General features: G+C 42.6%; 1 protein-coding gene across 3 annotated transcripts in view; it reads left to right on the plus strand.

Annotated features, from left to right (window-relative positions):
- The window catches only part of LOC115105675 (platelet-activating factor acetylhydrolase IB subunit alpha2-like), a 36591-nt gene extending 21366 nt beyond the window's left edge, over window positions 1-15225 (plus strand). For all 3 annotated transcript variants that reach the window (XM_029627961.2, XM_029627963.2, XM_029627962.2), the window contains one exon: window positions 12900-15225. In XM_029627961.2, coding sequence (XP_029483821.1) covers window positions 12900-13178 — 279 coding nt within the window. In that variant the 3' untranslated portion in view covers window positions 13179-15225. The remainder of the gene's footprint in view (window positions 1-12899) is intronic.
- The last annotated feature ends 6563 nt before the right edge of the window (window positions 15226-21788 follow it).

A 21788-nucleotide genomic window follows, 5' to 3' on the forward strand; every position in this document is an offset into this window, starting at 1 on the left:
AGGACACCAATAATAAGAAGAGACTTGCTTGGGCCAAGAAACACGTGCAATGGACATTAGACCGGAATCCAAATTTGAGATTTTTGGTTCCAACCGTTGCTTTGTGTAGTTGAACGGATGATCTCTGCATCTGTGGTTCCCACCATGAAGCATGGAGGAGGAGGAGTGATGGTGTGGGGGTGCTTTGCTAATCAAATCAAATTTTATTTGTCACATACACATGGTTAGCAGATGTGAGTGTAGCAAAATGTATGAACATTTGAACATCTTGGCCATGTTCTGTTATAATCTCTACCCGGCACAGCCAGAAGAGGACTGGCCACCCCACATAGCCTGGTTCCTCTCTAGGTTTCTTCCTAGGTTTTGGCCTTTCTAGGGAGTTTTTCCTAGCCACCGTGCTTTTACACCTGCATTGCTTGCTGTTTGGGGTTTTAGGCTGGGTTTCTGTACAGCACTTTGAGATATCAGCTGATGTACGAAGGGCTATATAAATAAATTTGATTTGATTTGATTTGAAATGCTTGTGCTTCTAGTTCCGACAATGCAGTAATAACCAACGAGTAATCTAACCTAACAATTTCACAACAACTACCTTATACACACAAGTGTAAAGGTATGAAGAATATGTACATAAAGATACTGTGGGGAGAACAAGCCATGACCCATCTTCAATGCTCTTACTGAGGGAAGGAGATTGTTGGCCAAGATCTCGCGATACATGTCCCCATCCATCCTCCCCTCAATACGGTGCAGTCGTCCTGTCCCCTTTGCAAAACAGCATCCCCAAAGAATGATGTTTCCACCTCTATGCTTCACAGTTGGGATGGTATTCTTGGGGTTGTACTCATTCTTCTTCTTCCTCCAAACACGGCGAGTGGAGTTTAGACCAAAAAGCTCTATTTTTGTCTCATCAGACCACATTACTTTCTCCCATTCCTCCTCTGGATCATCCAGATGGTCATTGGCAAACTTCAGACGGGCCTGGACATGCGCTGGCTTGAGCAGGGGGACCTTGGGTGCGCTGCAGGATTTTTATATATGATGGCGTAGTGTGTTACTAATGGTTTTCTTTGAGACTGTGGTCCTAGCTCTCTTCAGGTCATTGACCAGGTCCTGCCGTGTAGTTCTGGGCTGATCCCTCACCTTCCTCATGATCATTGATGCCCCACGAGGTGAGAACTTGCCTGGAGCCCCAGACCGAGGGTGATTGACCATCAATTTTGAACTTCTTCCATTTTCTAATAATTGCGCCAACATTTGTTGCCTTTTCACCAAGCTACAGGATTGTCCTGTAGCCCATCCCAGCTTTGTGCAGGTCTACAATTGTATGTCTTTTTACACAGCTCTCTGTTCTTGGCCATTGTGGAGAGGTTGGAGTCTGTTTGATTGAGTGTGTGGACAGGTGTCTTTCATAATGAGTACAAACAGGTGCAGTTAATACAGGTAATGAGTGGAGAACAGGAGGGCTTCTTAAAGAAAAACAAAAAGGTCTGTGAGAGCCGGAATTCTTACTGGCTGGTAGGTGATCAAATACTTATGTCATGCAATAAAATGCTAATTAATTACTTAAATATCATACAATGTGATTTTCTGGATTTTTGTTTTAGATTCCGTCTCTCACAGTTGAAGTGTACCTATGATAAAAATTACAGACCTCTACATGCTTTGTAAGTAGGAAAACCTGCAAAATCGGCAGTGTATCAAATACTTGTTCTCCCCACTGTATATGAATGAGTGATGGTACAGAACGGCATAGGCAAGATGCAGTAGATTGTATCGAGTACAGTATATACATACGAGATGAGTAATGTAGGGTATGTAAATATTATATTAAGTGGCATTGTTTAAAGTGGCTAGTGATACATTTTTTACATCCATTTTTCCATTATTAAAGTGTCTGGAGTTGAGTCAGTATGTTGGCAGCAGCCAGTCAATGTTAGTGGTGGCTGTTTAACAGTCTGATGGCCTTGAGATAGAAGCTGTTTTTCAGTCTCTCTGTCCCTGCTTTGATGCACCTGTACTGGCCTCGCCTTCTGGATGATAGCGGGGTGAACAGGCAGTGGCTCGGGTGGTTGTTGTCCTTGATGATCTTTATGGCCTTCCTGTGACATCGGGTGGTTTAGGTGTCCTGGAGGGCAGGTAGTTTGCCCCCGGTGTTGCGTTGTGCAGACCTCACTACCCTTTGGAAAGCCTTACGGTTGTGGGCGGAGCAGTTGCCGTACCAGGCGGTGATCCAGCCCGACAGGATGCTCTCGATTGTGCATCTGTAAAAGTTTGTGAGTGCTTTTGGTAACAAGCCGAATTTCTTCAGCCTCCTGAGGTTGAAGAGGCGCTGCTGTGCCTTCTTCACCACGCTTTCTGTGTGGGTGGACCAATTCAGTTTGTCCATGATGTGTAACCAGAGGAACTTAAAACTTACTACCCTCTCCACTACTGTCCCGTCGATGTGGATAGGGCGGGGTGCTCTCTCTGCTGTTTCCTGAAGTCCACGATCATCTCCTTTGTTTTGTTGAGTGTGAGGTTATTTTCCTGACATCACACTCCGAGGGCCCTCACCTCCTCCCTGTAGGCCGTCTCGTCGTTGTTGGTCGTTGTTGGTAATCAAGCCTACCACTGTAGTGTCGTCCGCAAACTTGATGACTGAGGACACCTAAACCACCCATGCTTTGTAAGTAGGAAAACCTGCAAAATCGGCAGTGTATCAAATACTTGTTCTCCCCACTGTATGCGTTGCGGAAGTTAGAATAACAATGATCCAGAGTTTTACCAGCCTTGCTAGCACAATCGATATGCTGATAGAATTTAGGGAGTCTTGTTTTCAGATTAGCCTTGTTAAAATCCCCAGCTACAATGAATGCAGCCTCAGGATATGTGGTTTACATAGAGTCAAATAAAGTTCGTTCAGGGCCATCGATGTGTCTGCTTGTGGGGGGAATATATGCGGCTGTGATTATAATCGAAGATAATTCTCTTGGTAGATAATGCGGTCAACATTTGATTGTGAGGATTTCTAAATCAGGTGAACAGAAGGACTTGAGTTCCTGTATGTTGTTATGATCACACCACGTCTCGTTAATCATAAGGCATACCCCCCCGCCCCTCTTTTTACCAGAAAGATGCTTGTTTCTGTCGGCGTGATTCATGAAGAAACCAGGTGGCTGTACCGACTCCGATAGCGTGTCTCGAGTGAGCCATGTTTCCGTGAAGCAAAGAACATTACAGTCTCTTATGTCTCTCTGGAATGCTACCCATGCTCGGATTTCATCAATCTTGTTGTCAAGAGACTAGACATTGGCGAGTAGTATGCTCGGGAGCGGTGCGCGATGTGCCCGTATCCGGAGCCTGACCAGAAGATCGCTTCGTCTGCCCCTTTTACGGCGTCATTGTTTTGGTTCGCCAGCTGGGATCCGATCCATTGTCCTGGGTGGTGGGCAAAACAGAGGATCCGCTTCGGAAAGCCGTATTCCTGGTCGTAATGATGGTGAGATGACTTTGCTCTTATATCCAGTAGTTCCTCCCGACTGTATGTAATAAAACCTAAGATTACCTGGGGTACCAATGTAAGAAATAACACGTAAAAAAAACAAAATACTGCGTAGTTTCCTAGGAACGTGAAGCGAGGCGGCCATCTCTGTCTGCGCCGGAAGTCAGTGATTTATTTAGTATTCAAGGCTACCACAGCATTCTGCAGCAATAAGCTATCCCATCTGGTTTATGCTTAGTCCCACTATCATTTGTTTTTCAACACACCTCCAGGCTGTGTAAGGGATATTTGACCAAGAAGGAAGTGATGGAGTTCTGCATCAGATGACCTGGCCTCCACAGTCACCCGATCTCAACCCAATTGAGATGGTTTGGGATAAGTTGGACCGCAGAGTGAAGGAAAAGCAGCCAACAAGTGGTCAGCATATGTGGGAACTCCTTCAAGACTGTTGGAAAAGCATTCCAGGTGAAGTTGGTTGAGAGAATGCCAAGAGTGTGCAAAGCTGTCATCAAAAATATAAAATGTATTTTGATTTAACAATTTTTTGGTTACTACATGATTCCATATGTGTTATTTCATAGTTTTGATGTCTTCACTATTATTCTACAATGTAGAAAACAGTCAAAATAAAGAAAAACCCTTGAATGAGTAGGTGTCCAAACTTTTGACTGGTACTGTACATGTACATATTACCTCAATTACCTCGACTAACCTGTACCCCTGCACATTGACGCAGTACCGGTACCCCCTGTATATATAGCCTCGTTATTGTTATTTTATTGTGTAACTTTTTAAAAACTTTTAGTTTATTTCGTAAATATTTTCTTAACTCTTATTCTTCTTAACTGCATTGTTGGTTATGGGTTTGTTAGTAAGCATATAACATTTAAGGTCTACCTGTTGTATTTGGCGCATGTGACATAAAATTTGATTTGATTTGAGAGATTAATTTGATGGGGAAGAGAAGAAGAGCTACAACCCTTCAGAGATTAATGCTTTTCCAGGACCAGATTCCCTGCACAATCAGTGCGTTAACAAAATAATCAGATTTAGCTTTTCTAACTAGTTTTACACAGATTTCTCAATCTCCTAAATGATTGCCAATCTGGGTTTGAGTCCGTAAAGCTAGTTTTGGCCCAGACAGCATCTCTATTATGAATGTATAACTTTGTCTAGCTCCACTGTTTAAGGGAATATGCTCATCGACAACATTTTTATTGAACCTTTATGTAATTAGGCAAGTCAGTTAAGAACAAATTATTATTTACAATGACGGCCTAACGGGGAACAGTGGGCTAACTGCCTTGTTCAGGGGCAGCACAACAGATTTTTACCTTGTCAGCTCGGGGATTCAATCCAGCAACCTTTCAGTTACACGCCCAGGACTCTAACCACTAGGCTACCTGCCAACCCAAATATTGAAGACATTTGAGAAGTTTTTTAGAGCCAGCTCTGGATCATGAATAGATGAGATACAGTCAATGTCAGTCACTACATTGAAGATCATGTAAAAAGGCCTGTTCATTGAAATGTTTAAAATTCCTCTTTCTGATAAAACATGGTTTGGATCTAGGTATTCGCACATCCCTGATACATACACTAGGACAATGGTCACTTATATCTAAGGAAAACACCCCACTTACAACATATTTTTCTGGGGTATTTGTAAATATGTGGTGGATCAAGGTTGATTTTGTAGGGTCCATCAGATTTGGACGCATGGGCTTATTAATTAACTGGGTCAGATTTAATTAAACACAAAAATCCTTTAAACAATCAGAGTAAAGGTTTCCACAGGCAAAGTCCCAACGATTAACACTTCAGAGGCTGAAAAGGAGGCTATTAAGTCAGTGAGTTCTATTAGCACACATTTCTTAGCAGAGGGTGGACGGTAAACTCCCATGATTGTTATTGTAGAGTTACTTCCTAATTGGAGACTTAAGGCCAAAAATTCTAATTGCTTTGGGATGGTGACAGATTTTAACATTGAACAGAAAGGTGATATTTTACATATGTCTACACTGCCCCCTGTACCCTTCCTATCTGCCATAAATACTCTGTAACCATCAATAGCAATCTCAGAATCCATTTCTTTCTATTTTTTCTGGATTTTTGTGAAAGGCCCAGATCTTAATATCTTCTATTTTAGACAAGTATGTTTAAGTGCATATTTTCTAACTCTTACTGTCTTTGTATTCCAGTGGTTTATCAATACAAGCCAGATCATTACATATTGGATTTGTTGTTTCAGACCTAACAGAAGATTTCAAGGAAATGGGCACAATATTGCCATATACAACACCTCTATGCTTGTGAGCACATGCAGTATGATAGCTAGATACAAGCCTGTTGATAGTATCGGAGGGGCTAATAGTGGTCTCCCTATTGAAGCTAACAGAACTATTCGTGAAATTTAGGTCAGCAATCAAAAGATAACTGTCATCAAAACTATTGACAAAAACCAGTAGTTTCAACATTGTAACTAACAGCCATTGCAGGGAGGTAAATTAACAGGCACAGGATAACTATTTATTACACACTCATCAGAAGCCAGCATCCCGGAGTCGCCTCTTTACTGTTTAATGCTGTTTCTCAAACTACTGTAGACACTCCTCTTTCTATTCTGGTTAGAGCCAGTTTGCGCTGTTCTATGAAGGGAGTAGTACACAGCGTTGTACGAGATCTTCAGTTTCATGGCAATTTCTCGCATGGAATAGCCTTAATATCTCAGAACAAGAATAGACCGACAAGTTTCAGAAGAAAGTCCTTTGTTTCTGGCCATTTTGAGCCTGTAAACGAACCCACAAATGCTGATGCTCCAGATACTCAACTAGTCCAAAGAAGCACAACAGTTTTCAGCTGTGTTAACATAATTACAAAAGGGTTTTCTAATGATCAATTAGCATTTTAAAATGATAAACTTGGATTAGCTAACACAATGTGCCATTGGAACATGGGAGTGATGGTTGAAGATAATGGGCATCTGTACACCTATGTAGATATTCCATTAAAAAAATCAGTTGTTTCCAGCTACAATAGTCATTTACAACATTAACAATGTCTACACTGTATTTTTGATCAATTTGATGTTATTTTAATGGACAAAAAACTATTTCAAAAACAAGGACATTTCTAAGTGACTCCAAACTTTTGAACGGTAGTGTACATGGGAAAAAGAGTTTAAAAATAAATCATAAGGAAGTGTGTTTTGAAGTGTCTCCTCACTGTCAACTGCGTCTATTTTCAGCAAACTTAACATGTGTAAATATTTGCATGAACATAACACCTCAACTGAGACATAAACTGAACAAGTTCCACAGACATGTGACTAACAGAAATTGAATAATGTGTCCCTGAACAATGGGGGGGGTTCAAAATCAAAAGTAACAGTAGTATCTGGTTTGGCCACCAGCTGCATTAAGTACTGCAGTGCATCTCCTCATGGACTGCACCAGATTTGCCCGTTCTTGCTGTGAGATGTTACCCCACTCTTCCACCAAGGCACCTGCAAGTTCCCAGATATTTCTGGGGGGAATGGCCTTAGCCCTCACCCTCAGATCCAACAGGTCCCAGACGGTGCTCAATGGAATCAATTGAGATGCGGGCTCTTACCTGGCCAGGGCAGAACACTGACATTCCTGTCTTGCAGGAAATCACGCACAGAACGAGCAGTATGGCTGGTGGCATTGTCATGCTGGAGGGTCATGTCTTCCCCACATGAGGGAGGAGGATGTCTTCCCTGTAATGCACAGCGTTGAGATTGCCTGCAATGATAACAAGCTCAATCCGATGATGCTGTGACACACCGCCCCAGACCATGATGGACCCTCCAACTCCAAATCGATCCCGCTCCAGACTACTGGCCTCGGTGTAACGCTCATTCCTTCGACGATGAACGCAAATCTGACCCATCACCCCTGGTGAGACAAAACCGCGACTCGTCAGTGAAGAACACTTTTTGCCAGTCCTGTCTGGTCCAGCGACGGTGGGTTTGTGCCCACCGTGATGTCTGGTGAGGACCTGCCTTACAACAGGCCTACAAGCCCTCAGTCCTCTCTCAGCCTATTGTGGACAGTCTGAGCACTGATGGAGGAATTGTACGTTCCTGGTGTAACTCGGGCAGTTTTTGTTGCCATCCTGTACCTGTCCCGCAGGTGTGATGTTCGAATGTACTGATCCTGTGCAGGTGTTGTTACACGTGGTCTGCCACTGCGAGGACGATCAGCTGTCCGTCTTGTCTCCCTGTAGCGCTGTCTTAGGCGTCTCACAGTACGGACATTGCAATTTATTGCCCTGGCCACATCTGCAATCCTCATGCCTCCTTGCAGCATGCCTAAGCCACGTTCACGCAGATGAGCAGGGACCCTGTGCATCTTTCTTTTGGTATTTTTCAGAGTCAGTATAAAGGCTTCTTTTAGTGTCCTAAGTTTTCATAACTGTAACCTGCAAGCTGTTGGTGTCTTAACAACCGTTCCACAGGTGCATGTTCATTAATTGTTTATGGTTCATTGAACAAGTCCTTTACAATGAAGATCTGTGAAGTTATTTGGATTTTTACGAATTATCTTTGAAAGACAGGGTCCTGAAAAGGGGACATTTCCTTTTTTTGCTGAGTTTATATCTGAGAGATATGAGATTTCTTTTATAGTGGAATTACGCATCTACCTTGACGTGGAAATGCTCGATTCACTTACATACATTTTTCGTCCAGGTACCGGGTTACCTTCAGACGAGTCCTGTGACACTTGTGGGTGTCGTAGAGTAAAACAAAGAATACAATTGTGTCCGTGAGAGTCATATTAGTGTGTAGCCCAAACCATTTGGACGCTACAGAGAGATGTTGGCACATCATCGTTACAGACTTCAGATGCGAGTCCCATGATGGTTTTGTGAGTATGGCTCAGTAGGCTACTGACGAGTCACTCACTTTAGGACTTGCCTGACAGTCATGTCAATGGACTAAATACACTGCTCAAAAAATAAAGGGAACACTTAAACAACACAATGTAACTCCAAGTCAATCACACTTCTGTGAAATCAAACTGTCCACTTAGGAAGCAACACTGATTGACAATAAATTTCACATGCTGTTGTGCAAATTGAATAGACAACAGGTGGAAATTATAGGCAATTATTAAGACACCCAATAAAGAAGTGGTTCTGCAGGTGGTGACCACAGACCACTTCTCAGTTCCTATGCTTCCTGGCTGATGTTTTGGTCACTTTTGAATGCTGGCTGTGCTTTCACTCTAGTGGTAGCATGAGACGGAGTCTACAACCCACACAAGTGGCTCAGGTAGTGCAGCTCATCCAGGATGGCACATCAATGCGAGCTGTGGCAAGAAGGTTTGCTGTGTCTGTCAGCGTAGTGTCCAGAGCATGGAGGCGCTACCAGGAGACAGGCCAGTGCATCAGGAGACGTGGAGGAGGCCGTAGGAGGGCAACAACCCAGCAGCAGGACCGCTACCTCCGCCTTTGTGCAAGGAGGAGCAGGAGGAGCACTGCCAGAGCCCTGCAAAATGACCTCCAGCAGGCCACAAATGTGCATGTGTCTGCTCAAAAGGTCAGAAACAAACGTTCTGCTGCCTGCAACATCCTCCAGCATGACCAGTTTGGCGGTGGGTCAGTCATGGTGTGGGGTGGCATTTCTTTGGGGGGCCGCACAGCCCTCCATGTGCTCACCAGAGGTAGCCTGACTGCCATTAAGTACCGAGATGAGATCCTCAGACCCCTTGTGAGACCATATGCTGGTGCGGTTGGCCCTGGGTTCCTCCTAATGCATGACAATGCTAGACCTCATGTGGCTGGAGTGTGTCAGCAGTTCCTGCAAGAGGAAGGCATTGATGCTATGGACTGGCCCGCCCGTTCCCCAGACCTGAATCTAATTGACCACATCTGGGACATCATGTCTCGCTCCATCCACCAAAGCCACGTTGCACCACAGACTGTCCAGGAGTTGGCAGATGCTGTAGTCCAGGTCTGGGAGGAGATCCCTCAGGAGACCATCCACCACCTCATCCGGAGCATGCCCAGGCGTTGTAGGGAGGTCATACAGGCACGTGGAGGCCACACACACTACTGAGCCTCATTTTGACTAGTTTTAAGGACATTATATCAAAGTTGGATCAGCCTGTAGTGTGGTTTTCCACTTTAATTTTGAGTGTGACTCCAAATCCAGACCTCCATGGGTTGATACATTTGATTTCCATTGATAATTTTTGTGTGATTTTGTTGTCAGCACATTCAACTATGTAAAGAAAAACGTATTTAATAAGAATATTTCATTCATTCAGATCTAGGATGTGTTATTTTAGTGTTCCCTTTATGTTCTTAAAATATAATCAAGGTCTTTAGTTTACTTGTCCCAATGCGATACCATGGATATATAACTACGTTAAATGATTTCTCAATGGCAAGGAGATCAACTTTATTCAGTCAGTTCAACACCTTTTATAAACTAGTGAAGCTTGCAGTTTGTCAATCAAAGCACAGTAGCGGCCCTGCCACCCTACAGCCATCATTCATCCGGCGTTGCCATCAGACATCAGCCGTTGAGGGAATGCTTCCTTTGAAATCAATGAAAGATGCTGCCCCCATTGCATCACGTTCAACGTCCAAGCTCAAGAATTGGTTGAAGTAAGGAATCTTCTAGCTAGCAGAAACTCTAGCTAGCTATGTTGACTATGTTTACAATGTAAAACAAAAGCAACATGGAATTAGAGCATAATTTAGTACAATTTCTAGCAACAATTTAAGAGTACTTCCAAAAAACTGGATCAAAGCTGTTGTACATACACATAATCGATGAATATGGTTCAGTAGGGAAAAATAGAGTAAAGATGCTCTTCCACTCTGCTCTCAAAACAATGTGCTCTGTTTTGCAGGTAGAATGCCACATTAACACACTGTTGGCAAAGCAACACTTATAGTGGAGCTGAAGCGTAAGCCTATGCACCACCACTACGTGGCTACATATGAAACAGCAAAAGAAAATAAATTAATGTGCCAAAAAACAATAGGCTAAGTGGATTTCAACTCATCGTTATCACATTATATGGGACTTGCAAATTGACTCACAAAGACAATGAAGGACCATCATGCTCTCTGCCTCTATTTGAGCTCCCAAGTGGCGCATCAGTCTAAGGCACTGCATCTCAGTGCAAGGTGCATCACCACAGACCCTGGTTCGATTCCAAGCTGTATCACAACCGGCCATGATTGGGAGACCCACACACAATTACGCACAATTGGCCCAGCGTCGTCCGGGTTAGGGTTTGGCCGGGGTGGGCTGTCAATGTAAATAAGAATTTGTTCTTAAAACTCATTTTTTCTTTGAATTTTCGCTTAAATGACATACCCAAATCTAACTGCTCAGGCCCTGAAGCAAGCATATGCATATTCTTGGTACCGTTTGAAAGGAAACACTTTGAAGTTTGGAAATGTGAATTGAATGTAGGAGAATATAACACAATAGATCTGGTAGAAGAAAATACAAAGAAAAAACCAACCAGTGTTTTTGTACCACCATCTTTGAAAGGCAAGCGAAAGGTCATAGTTATAGCCATCACTCTGGTTGTAATTCCGATAGTGTCCACAAGATGGCAGCAGTGTATGTGCAAAGTTTCAGATGGATAACTTGGGGTATTGACTGATCCTCAAGCCTTTTAGTGTGAAGTCCCCAGGTACATTTGGGCAAATCGTGAAGGAGACATTTGCATTCATATTCCATTTTTCTGCAAGAATATCTTCAAATCTGTATACTTGGACTTTGGTTTAGCGTTCCAAGTATTAGTAGCCATATTATAAGTTCAACATTTTCAAAACAACCAGTTTTCATAACTTCATAACTCTGAATATCCTTATCATTTTTGTCCAAAATGAAAAGGCATGCTGTCGTACAAGGTTAGAAGCTTCATTCCACATTTGACATGGTTTCCGGATACTCCCGTAAAGCCCAGCTCATTGGCTATCTAGCTAGCTTTGTTTGACCCCGATTGTTGCTTATTTGAAAAAGATACAGTCGTTCAAGTGATGGCCGCCCGTGTCATCGGTGTTTCATGAAGGCGTCGCTCTCTGACCAAATATGGTGTTCTGTAGGATATACTACACCCTAATGAAATAGTGAAGTCTCGTTACCTTCTAGGATCTCTGAGGAATAGATACGAACGTGATTTGACTCGTTGAAACAACGTTTAGGGTGGGATTTTCACAGATTCCTTTCTTTGCAAATTGAACGAGTGGAAATACAAAATCGATTGTGCATGATATATGGACCTTTTTAGAATATGAAAAAAGATTTTATCTAACAAAACAACACTTCATGTTATATCTGGGATCCTTTGGACGATAAATCAGAGCAAGATTTTCATAATGAAAGTACACATTTCACCTTCAGAGGTGAAATAATCAAACCTATTGCGGTGAAAAAACAATTTAGTTGTTAGGAGCAATAGCATGGCATTTTTTCGCAGTAATAGCTACTGTAAATTGGACAGTGTAGTTATATTAACAAGTATTTAAGCTTTCAGCCGATATAAGAACCTTATATTTACCGACATTTGTTGTTACTCTAAAATCTGCGATCTTGACATAACGCGCTGAACGATTTACAACTGTTCCGTTGACGGAACGCCGATCCTTAAGTTTTTTTAACTGACTTGTCTAGTTAAATATAGGTTAAATGTTAAATAAAAATATGAATGTTTGCTATAGGTTATAGAGGCAATACAAACACAATGTGACTAAAATGAAAGGATATTTAGTTGACTAAAATGGCCCACAGTTTTCCTAATTTTGACAATAACTAGACTAAATCCTTATTCAAATTGTATAAATGTGACTAAGACTTAATGATATTTTAGTCAAAATGACTATGCCTAGACTAAATCTAAATTTTAAAAAAGTGCCAAAATTAACACTGATCTGAATGCACCTGAGAAGTTGAATATATTAAACTTTGATCAACTTGAAATGATAGTTTGTTAACTTGATACATGGACAATGAATGCCATATATACCATATTGAAACAGAATATTTAAATATTGAATTACATTTATTTTGAATTTTAAAATTGAATGCAATATTTATTCAATTCAGTTTCAAATAATGAAAAGGTTCAATGTATTAATTCAATGATTTCAAAAATATATATTTTTAAATGCAATATCCTAATACAACTTCAGAATGATGGAATTCAAATACATTTTCTCAAGTAAAAGTACTTTTTTTGTCCTGTGTATTTAAAAAAAAAGCTCATACACAGATTTTTTGTTGTTGTTGTTATAAAAAAAATACCAGTTACTCAAATACACATGTATTTGAACCCAGGTCTGATATGTATATGAGGATGCATGCATTTACAGATGTGTCCTTAGCTCCCAGTAGTAACCAACCTCTGCTGTCTGTCCGTTTCAGGGTCTGTTGGCACGGGGCGAGTGGCCCAACCCGCTGCGGGAGAAGAACGTGGCGGTGAACAGCTTCCTGCGTTCCTGGCTGCCACGGCTGGGCCATACCCAGTTCCTGGATGTGGGGGCGGGCTTCGTGCACTCTGACGAGACCATCTCCACCAGGGACATGTTTGACTTCCTGCACCTGACAGCGGCGGGCTACCGGGCCATCGCCAAGCCCCTCATTGACCTGCTGCTGCAGATACTGGAGGGGACGCCTGAGGAGAAGAGGGCCTCGCTGGTCTGAGAGCCACGGCCCAGGGGCCACACACCCACACAGCCAGGGGCATGCCTCACTCATTCACTCTGCTGGGGAGTAGCTGGAATTTGCCTAAAACCACTAATCCAGGATCTGGTCCTAGATCTGTCCTAGATCTGATCTGTTCCTAGATATATCCTAGATCTGATTTGGTCCTAGGTCTGTTGTTAGGGGCAAGATCTGTGGCAACCTCTACAGGGAATGGGGGGGAGTAGTCAGGGGTGAGGCATGCTCCTGTCTATTGAGATGGGGTCAGATCAAGATGTCACTTGCTGGTCCAAGCAGAGAGCTTGGGCACTAATTTTAGTGGAACTGGAACTGCAGGAGAGGAGGGGGAGTGCATGGGTTCATGTGCATGTGTGCAGGGAGACATAGTTGACGGTGTGGAGAAGTGAAAGAGAGAGCGACAACAATACTTCCAGAGACATCGTACACGCTGTAGCAGCAACAGAGGATAGAGAGAGATCCGACACCTGCACAAGCTGTATAGAGAGGCTAATGGCAAACATGCATAGACTCTGAGAGAAGAGACACACACACACACACACACAGACACTGTATTAGACTTTAAAATGTCAGCTTTGCCAATTGTTATGTAAATTAGCTTCCTACTTGGGCACAGCTTAACAGCACAGTAATAAACACTCCTATATATTCCCTCTCAGAAATCTGTTTGAGTTGGCTCCATATGCCCCAGTCTAAACCAACAGCCCTTTAAAAGCTCTAAACCGCCATATGAGTACCAACTGTAATCTTCTCTCCTCCCTCCCTCACTCTGTGCCTTGACACACAAAACGGTGAAGTCCAGCTATCCTCCCATACCTGCCTTCTGCCACACACACACACACGTTGGCTTTCTCTCCCTTTCTTACACATAGGAAACTACTCTCCTACAGACTCCAATACCTGCTTACTCTGTCTCTCGCCTACTCTTCATTCTGTCCCTATTTTGTCTCGTTGTGTGTAGTATACAGAACTCCGATCCATCCCAGTCCACACTACCACCTGCCTCCTAACATATGACATTGTTGCAGGACGTCTTAAACAGTTGCATCATGATAAAGCTACTGACATGGAATTACATAGATTTAATAGTCTACTACCACACTAAAACCCAACCACAGGTCACAATCCTGTTTTGTCTCTTCCTGGTGCAGTTGAACTGAAGTGGTTTCTGAGGTCCTCTTGCTCTCATGTTACTAGCTACTGTCTTTAAGGAAATGTAGCTTATTTTTCTTTACAACCAAATCTCTGTTTTGATGTCAATGGCAAATTTATAGAAGGGTTCAAACACTTTTTCTTTTTGTTTTGTGTGATTTCACTTGTTTTTGAGAAACTTACCCCAGCCATCATTTCCTCATCCTCATTGTGCAGTACTGGGGCTCTGAACAAATTAACTTTATGCACAACTTTAACTTGACTCAAGCCGTCAAGCCCCTATCCAGCTGTTCCATTTTCTATGTAGCCTGCTGCTAGAATGGGCGGAGAGATATCACTCGAGTTGTCTGTTTCATGTGTACAACATCTCATCTAAAGACCTGCATCACTATACTGAGAGCTTTTCTGTTTTTAACGGATGTATTTGGGTGTTTCGGAGCCAACGTACTGCACATCGAGGATAACGAAAATGAATCGCTGGTTGGGGTAACAAGTGAAATCTCCAAGTGTCTGGAAATGCCATATACATTAAAAAAAAATGATTTGGTTGTAAAAAGCTAAATTGTCCTTTAAGCTCTACACATATTCTTTGTGTGTGTGTGTGTGTGTGTGTGTGTGTGTGTGTGTGTGTGTGAACCTTCAACACTGGCTTGGGTGAGAAGTGTGTACAGTATGTGTCACTTATGGTTGGTTGTATGACTGTTTAGAAGTGACCCATTTGTATATAATACATATATGTGAAGCTTGGATAGATGGCCTTGTATTGCGGATGTGGTAGTGTTTGTAAGATAATTAACGATAGCGAGTATCTGTATTTGGTGAAAACTACGCTATATTCTCACATGCTTAAGTGTTCCAATAAAGGACCATGAATGTACATCATTTGTGGTGTTGCTTCATTTCACTTGATTTTAAGGTGTAAGTGTGAAAAGTTATTTTATCATCAAGGTTTGTGATTAGCTAGCCTATCTGCGATTCAGTCACTGCATTACTAACTTGCGGGATTCCCATTTAACCTCTAGAGCGGCTATTCCCAAACTGGGGTACGCAATGCCGTCAGGGGTATGCCAAATTAAAATGTGATTCACTCGAAAGTCGTCTTAATTCTCACTCAAAAAACTCCAGTGGCTTATTTTTCAAATTGGCATGTTTCGTTTCTAAATGTCTGCGCAAGAGTGAAGGTTTCATAGAGTTGTGAGATAGTACTTTTGCACATATAACACTGTGGCTGAGGAATGGCATTACTCCTGATATAAGTGAACCCCAAATTAATGTAGTTCTCATCATATTTGCACATTTCTGATGGTCAAACGTCCCTGTCTGTTGTTCGGGGCTTTCTCTGGTAAGGGGGCAGTAGCTCTTCGGCTGCATTAGATTCACAACTGTCAATGTCCATGCTAGCTGGGCTAGCAACAAATGTAGAATTACTGATGCTAGCATTGGATGTGCTCGTGGAAGTAGAACAACTTGTGTCGTCGACAGGTGCAGGTGTAGTACTGCTGGTCGTAGCAGTACTACCAGTAGAGCTGATGTGTGCTGGTTACCAAGAGGCAAAGTATTGACACATTTTCTCACACGACTGGCCTATCTGGGTGACTGCCTGAATGATCTGAATCTAGGATTACAGGGACTCTCTGCAACTATATTCAATTTGCGGGACACTGTCTGCAATAACGAGAACAACACACAAGTCTTTCCATCATTGAACTCAAACTTACAGAGAATGTCAAATGTGATATAGCAAAGCACCTGCGTGAGCTGGGTTTGCAATTACGCATGTACTTTCCCGAAACGGACGACACTAACAACTGGATTCGTTATCCCTTTCATGCCCTGCCTCCAGTCCACTTACCATTTACATTACATTTAAGTCATTTAGCAGACGCTCTTATCCAGAGCGACTTACAAATTGGTGCTTTCACCTTATGACATCCAGTGGAACAGCCACTTTACAATAGTGCATCTAGGTCTTTTAAGGGGGGGGGGAGGGGGAGAAGGATTACTTACGAGCTTGGAGGGTACTATGGTGTTGAATGCCGAGCTGTAGTCGATGAACAGCATTCTCACATAGGTATTCCTCTTGTCCAGGTGGGTTAGGGCAGTGTGCAGTGTGGTTGAGATTGCATCGTCTGTGGACCTATTTGGGCGGTAAGCAAATTGGAGTGGGTCTAGGGTGTCAGGTAGGGTGGAGGTGATATGGTCCTTGACTAGTCTCTCAAAGCACTTCATGATGACGGAAGTGAGTGCTACGGGGCGGTAGTCGTTTAGCTCAGTTACCTTAGCTTTCTTGGGAACAGGAACAATGGTGGCCCTCTTGAAGCATGTGGGAACAGCAGACTGGTATAGGGATTGATTGAATATGTCCGTAAACACACCGGCCAGCTGGTCTGCGCATGCTCTGAGGGCGCGGCTGGGGAGGGGATGCCGTCTGGGCCTGCAGCCTTGCGAGGGTTAACACGTTTAAATGTCTTACTCATCTCGGCTGCAGTGAAGGAGGTATCTGAACAAGAAAGCCTCATTGAAATTGTAACAAGCGGTTGTATGAAAATGTCATTTAATCAGAAGCAACTGCCAGATTTCTGGATAGGGCTGCGCTCAGAGTATCCTGCCTTGGCAAATTGCGCTGTTAAGACACTGGTGCCCTTTGCAACCATGTACCTATGTGAGAATGGATTCTCGGCCCTCCCTAGCATGAAAACTAAATACAGGCACCGACTGTGTGGAAAATGAATTCTCCCCAATACTCTCCCCAATACAACCCAATATTGCAGAGTTATGTGCATCCTTTCAAGCACACCCTTCTCATTAACCCTTGCCCCAGTCTGAGGGCCTGAGCGCTCTTGCTCCATTCATCTTTCCCTTGATCCTGACTAGTCTCCCAGTCCCTGCCGCTGAAAAACTTCCCAACAGCATGATGCTGCCACCACCATGCTTCACCGTAGGGATGGTGCCAGGTTTCCTCCAGATGTGACGCTTGGCATTCAGGCCAAAGAGTTCAATCTTGGTTTCATCAGTCCACAGAATCCTGTTTCTCATGGTCTGAGAGTCTTTTAGGTGTCCTTTTTTCAAACACAAACACGTCCTTCTCCTCCGATTGGTCAGTTTGGCCGGGTGGACAGTTCTTGGAAGAGTCTTGGTGGTTCCAAACTTCTTCCATTTAAGAATGATGGAGGCCACTGTGTTCTTAAGGACCTTCAATGCTGCAGAAATGTTTTGGTACCCTTCCCCAGAACTGTGCCTTGACACAATCCTGTCTGGGAGCTCTCCGGACAATTCCTCTGACCTCATGGCTTGGTTTTTGCTCTGACATGCACTGTCAACTGTGGGAGCTTATATAGACAGGACATGAATTGGAAAGGCACACACCTATCGATTGAATATACCACAGGTGAACTCCAATCAAGTTGCAGAAACATTTCAAGGATAATCAATGGAAACAGGATGCACCTGAGCTCAATTTCGAGTCTCCAAGCAAAGGGTCTGAATACTTATGTAAATAAGGTATGTTTTTTATTTTTTATGAACAAGTACAAATGTCTAAAAACCTGTTTTAGCTTTGTCATTATGGGGTATTGTGTGAAGATTGATGAGGGATTTTTTTTTAAAAATGTTTAAGAATAAGGCTTTAACGTAGGGAAATGTCAAGGGGCCTGAATACTTTTCGATTGCACTGTATATATATTTTTTGATGTTGTTGGGGGAAACAAACTCAATATAATTTAAAATGACTAAAACCAAATTGAAACTGTGTAGAAATTATAATGGACCAACGTGCATACCGTTCATTGACTGTGTCCAGCTCGCTAATAATCACGTATTGAAAGCTAGATAGTCAGGGAGCATCGAACTCTTTTTTGCAAGTTTTGACAGCAAGGAAATGTTTTATAAATTCAGTGCGGCCCTCCGGACGTCGTTGAAGAACGAATGTGGCACCCTGGGCAAAATTAGTTTGATACCCCTGCTGTATATGGATCTAACAAATATTGTTCATCATGACGTCCAACACTAGGGCATGTTTAGTGATATTGAATATATCCAGTTACATACGTAAAGTATGTCAGTATTAATGTATACAATTTATTTACTAAGATTTTGCGTGTCATTAACAACACATAGATAAGTGTCATCTGCCGTTCCAGAAAAATGTTAATACTTTGACATTCAGAGGATTGATAGTAACCCCAGTACATAACATCAGGCAAACCCAGTAACCCATGCATGTACAGTACCAGTCAATAGTTTGGACATACCTACTCATTCAAGGTTTATTTTTTATTTTTACTATTTTCTACATTTTAAAATAATAGTAAAGACATCAAAACTATGAAATAACACATAGGGAATCATGTAGTAACCAAAAAAGTATTGAACAAATCAAAATATTTATTTAACTAGGCAAGTCAGTTAAGAACAAATTCTTATTTTCAATGACGGCCTAGGAACAGTGGGTTAACTGCCTGTTCAGGGGCAGAATGACAGATTTGTGCCTTGTCAGCTCAGGGGTTTGAACTTGCAACCTTCCGGTTACTAGTCCAACACTCTAACCACTAGGCTACCCTGCCGCCCGCTTCATGAGGTGGAATGCATTTCAAATAACAGGTGTGCCTTGTTAAAAGTTAATGTGTGGAATTTCTTTCCTTCTTAATGCGTTTGAGACCATCAGTTGTGTTGTGACATGGTTGCTATTGTTTGGGGAGAGTGCACAGTTTTGAACATGAAGAGTTATTAATAAACAAATTAGGCATATTTGGGTAGTCTTGATACCAAATTCTGAACAGCAATGCAATGGTTCATTGGATCAGTCTAAAATTTTGCACATACACTACGGACATCTAGTGGCCAAAATCTAAATTGTAACTGGGCTGGAATAATACATGATGGCCTTTCTCTTGCATTTCAAAGATGATGGTACAAAAAATACCTAAACATTGTTTTTTTTTCTTTGTATTATCTTTTACCAGATCTAATGTGTTATATTCTCCTACATTCCTTTCACATTTCCACTAACTTCCAAGTGTTCCTTTCAAATGGTACCAAGAATATGCATATCCTTGCTTCAGGGCCAGGCAGTTAGAGCTACAGGCAGTTAGATTTGGGTATGTCATTTTAGGAGAAAATTGAAAAAAAAGGGGCCGATCCTTATTAAGACATGGTCAGTCAATATGGAACATTTTGAAAGTACAGTCGCAAAAACCATCAAGCGCTATGAAGAAACTGGCTCTCATGAGGACTGCCACAGGAAAGGAAGACCCAGAGTTACCTCTGCTGCAGAGGATGTGTCTTTGTGAGACACGGAGTAGGTGAATGGATGATCTCAGCATGTGTAGTCCTCACCGTGAAGCATGGAGGAGGTGGTGTGATGGTGTGGGAGTGCTTTGCTGGTGACACTGTCAGTGATTTTTTTAGAATTCAAGGTGCACTTAACCATCATGGCTACCACAGCATTCTGCAGCTATACAGTCGTGGCCAAAAGTTTTGAGAATGACACAAATATTAATTTTACAAAAGTCTGCTGCTTCAGTGTCTTTAGATATTTTTGTCAGATGTTACTATGGAATACTGAAGTATAATTACAAGCATTTCATAAGTGTCAAATGCTTTTATTGGCAATTACATGAAGTTGATGCAAAGAGTCAATATTTGCAGTGTTGACCCTTCTTTTTCAAGACCTCGGCAATCCGCCTTGGCATGCTGTTAATTAACTTCTGGGCCACATCCTGACTGATGGCAGCCCATTCTTGCATAATCAATGCTTGGAGTTTGTCCGAATTTGTGGGGTTTTGTTTGCCCACCCGCCTCTTGAGGATTGACCACAAGTTCTCAATGGGATTAAGGTCTGGGGAGTTTCCTGGCCATGGACCCAAAATATTGATGTTTTGTTCCCCGAGCCATTTAGTTATCACTTTTGCCTTATGGCAAGGTGCTCCATCATGCTGGAAAAGGCATTGTTCATCACCAAACTGTTCCTGGATGGTTGAGAGAAGTGACTCTCGGAGGACGTGTTGGTACCATTCTTTATTCATGGCTGTGTTCTTGGGCAAAATTGTGAGTGAGCCCACTCCCTTGGCTGAGAAGTAACCCCAGACATGAATGGTCTCAGGATACTTTACTGTTGGCATGACAGAGGACTGATGGTAGCGCTCACCTTGTCTTTTCTGGACAAGCTTTTTTCCGGATGCCCCAAACAATCGGAAAGGGGATTCATCAGAGAAAATGACTTTACCCCAGTCCTCAGCAGTCCAATCCCTGTACCTTTTGCAGAATATCAGTCTGTCCCTGAAGTTTTTCCTGGAGAGAAGTGGCTTCTTTGCTGCCCTTCTTGACACCAGGCCATCCTCCAAAAGTATTCACCTCACTGTGCGTGCAGATGCACTCACAACTGCCTGCTGCCATTCTTGAGCAAGCTCTATACTGGTGGTGCCCAGATCCCGCAGCTGAATCAACTTTAGGAGACGGTCCTGGCGCTTGCTGGACTTTCTTGGGCGCCCTGAAGCCTTCTTCACAACAATTGAACCGCTCTCCTTGAAGTTCTTGATGATCCAAAGGGTTGATTTAGGTGCAATCTTATTGGCAGCAATGTCCTTGCATGTGAAGCCCTTTTTGTGCAAAGCAATGATGATGGCACGTGTTTCCTTGCAGGTAACCATGGCTGACAGAGGAAGAACAATTATTCCAAGCACCACCCTCCTTTTGAAGCTTCCAGTCTGTTATTCAAATTCAATCACCATGACAGAGTGATCTCCAGCCTTGTCCTCGTCAACACTCATACCTGTGTTAACGAGAGAATCACTGACATGATGTCAGCTGGTCCTTTTCTGGCATGTCTGAAATTCAGTGTAAATGTTTTGGGGGGATTCAGTTCATTTGCATGGCAAAATGGGACTTTGCAATTAATTGCAATTCATCGGATCACTCTTCATAACATTCTGGAGTATATTCAAATTGCCATCATTCAAACTGAGGCAGCAGACTTTGTGAAAACTCATATTTGTGTCATTCTCAAAACTTTTGGCCACGACTATACACCATCCCATCTGGTTTGCGCTTAGTGGGACTATCATTTGTTTTTCAACAGGACAATGATCCAACACACTTCCAGGCTGACCAAAAAGGAGAGTGATGGAGTGCTGCATCAGATGACCTGGCTTCCACAATCACCTGACCTCAACCCAATTGAGATGAGTTGGACCGCAGTATGAAGGAAAAGCAGTCAACAAGTGCTCAGCATATATGGGAACTCCTTTAAGACTGTTGGAAAAGCATTCCAGTTGAAGCTGGTTGAGAGAATTCCAAGAGTGTGCAAAGCTGTCATCAAGGCAAAGGGTGGCTACTTTAAAGAATCCAAAATATGTATTTTTTGGTTACTACATGATTCCATGTGTTATTTCATAGTTTATGTCTTCCCTATTATTCTACAATGTAGAAAATAGTAAAAAATAA

The sequence above is a fragment of the Oncorhynchus nerka genome, linkage group LG22 (genome assembly GCF_034236695.1).
Source record: "Oncorhynchus nerka isolate Pitt River linkage group LG22, Oner_Uvic_2.0, whole genome shotgun sequence".
NCBI classification, from domain to species: domain Eukaryota; kingdom Metazoa; phylum Chordata; class Actinopteri; order Salmoniformes; family Salmonidae; genus Oncorhynchus; species Oncorhynchus nerka.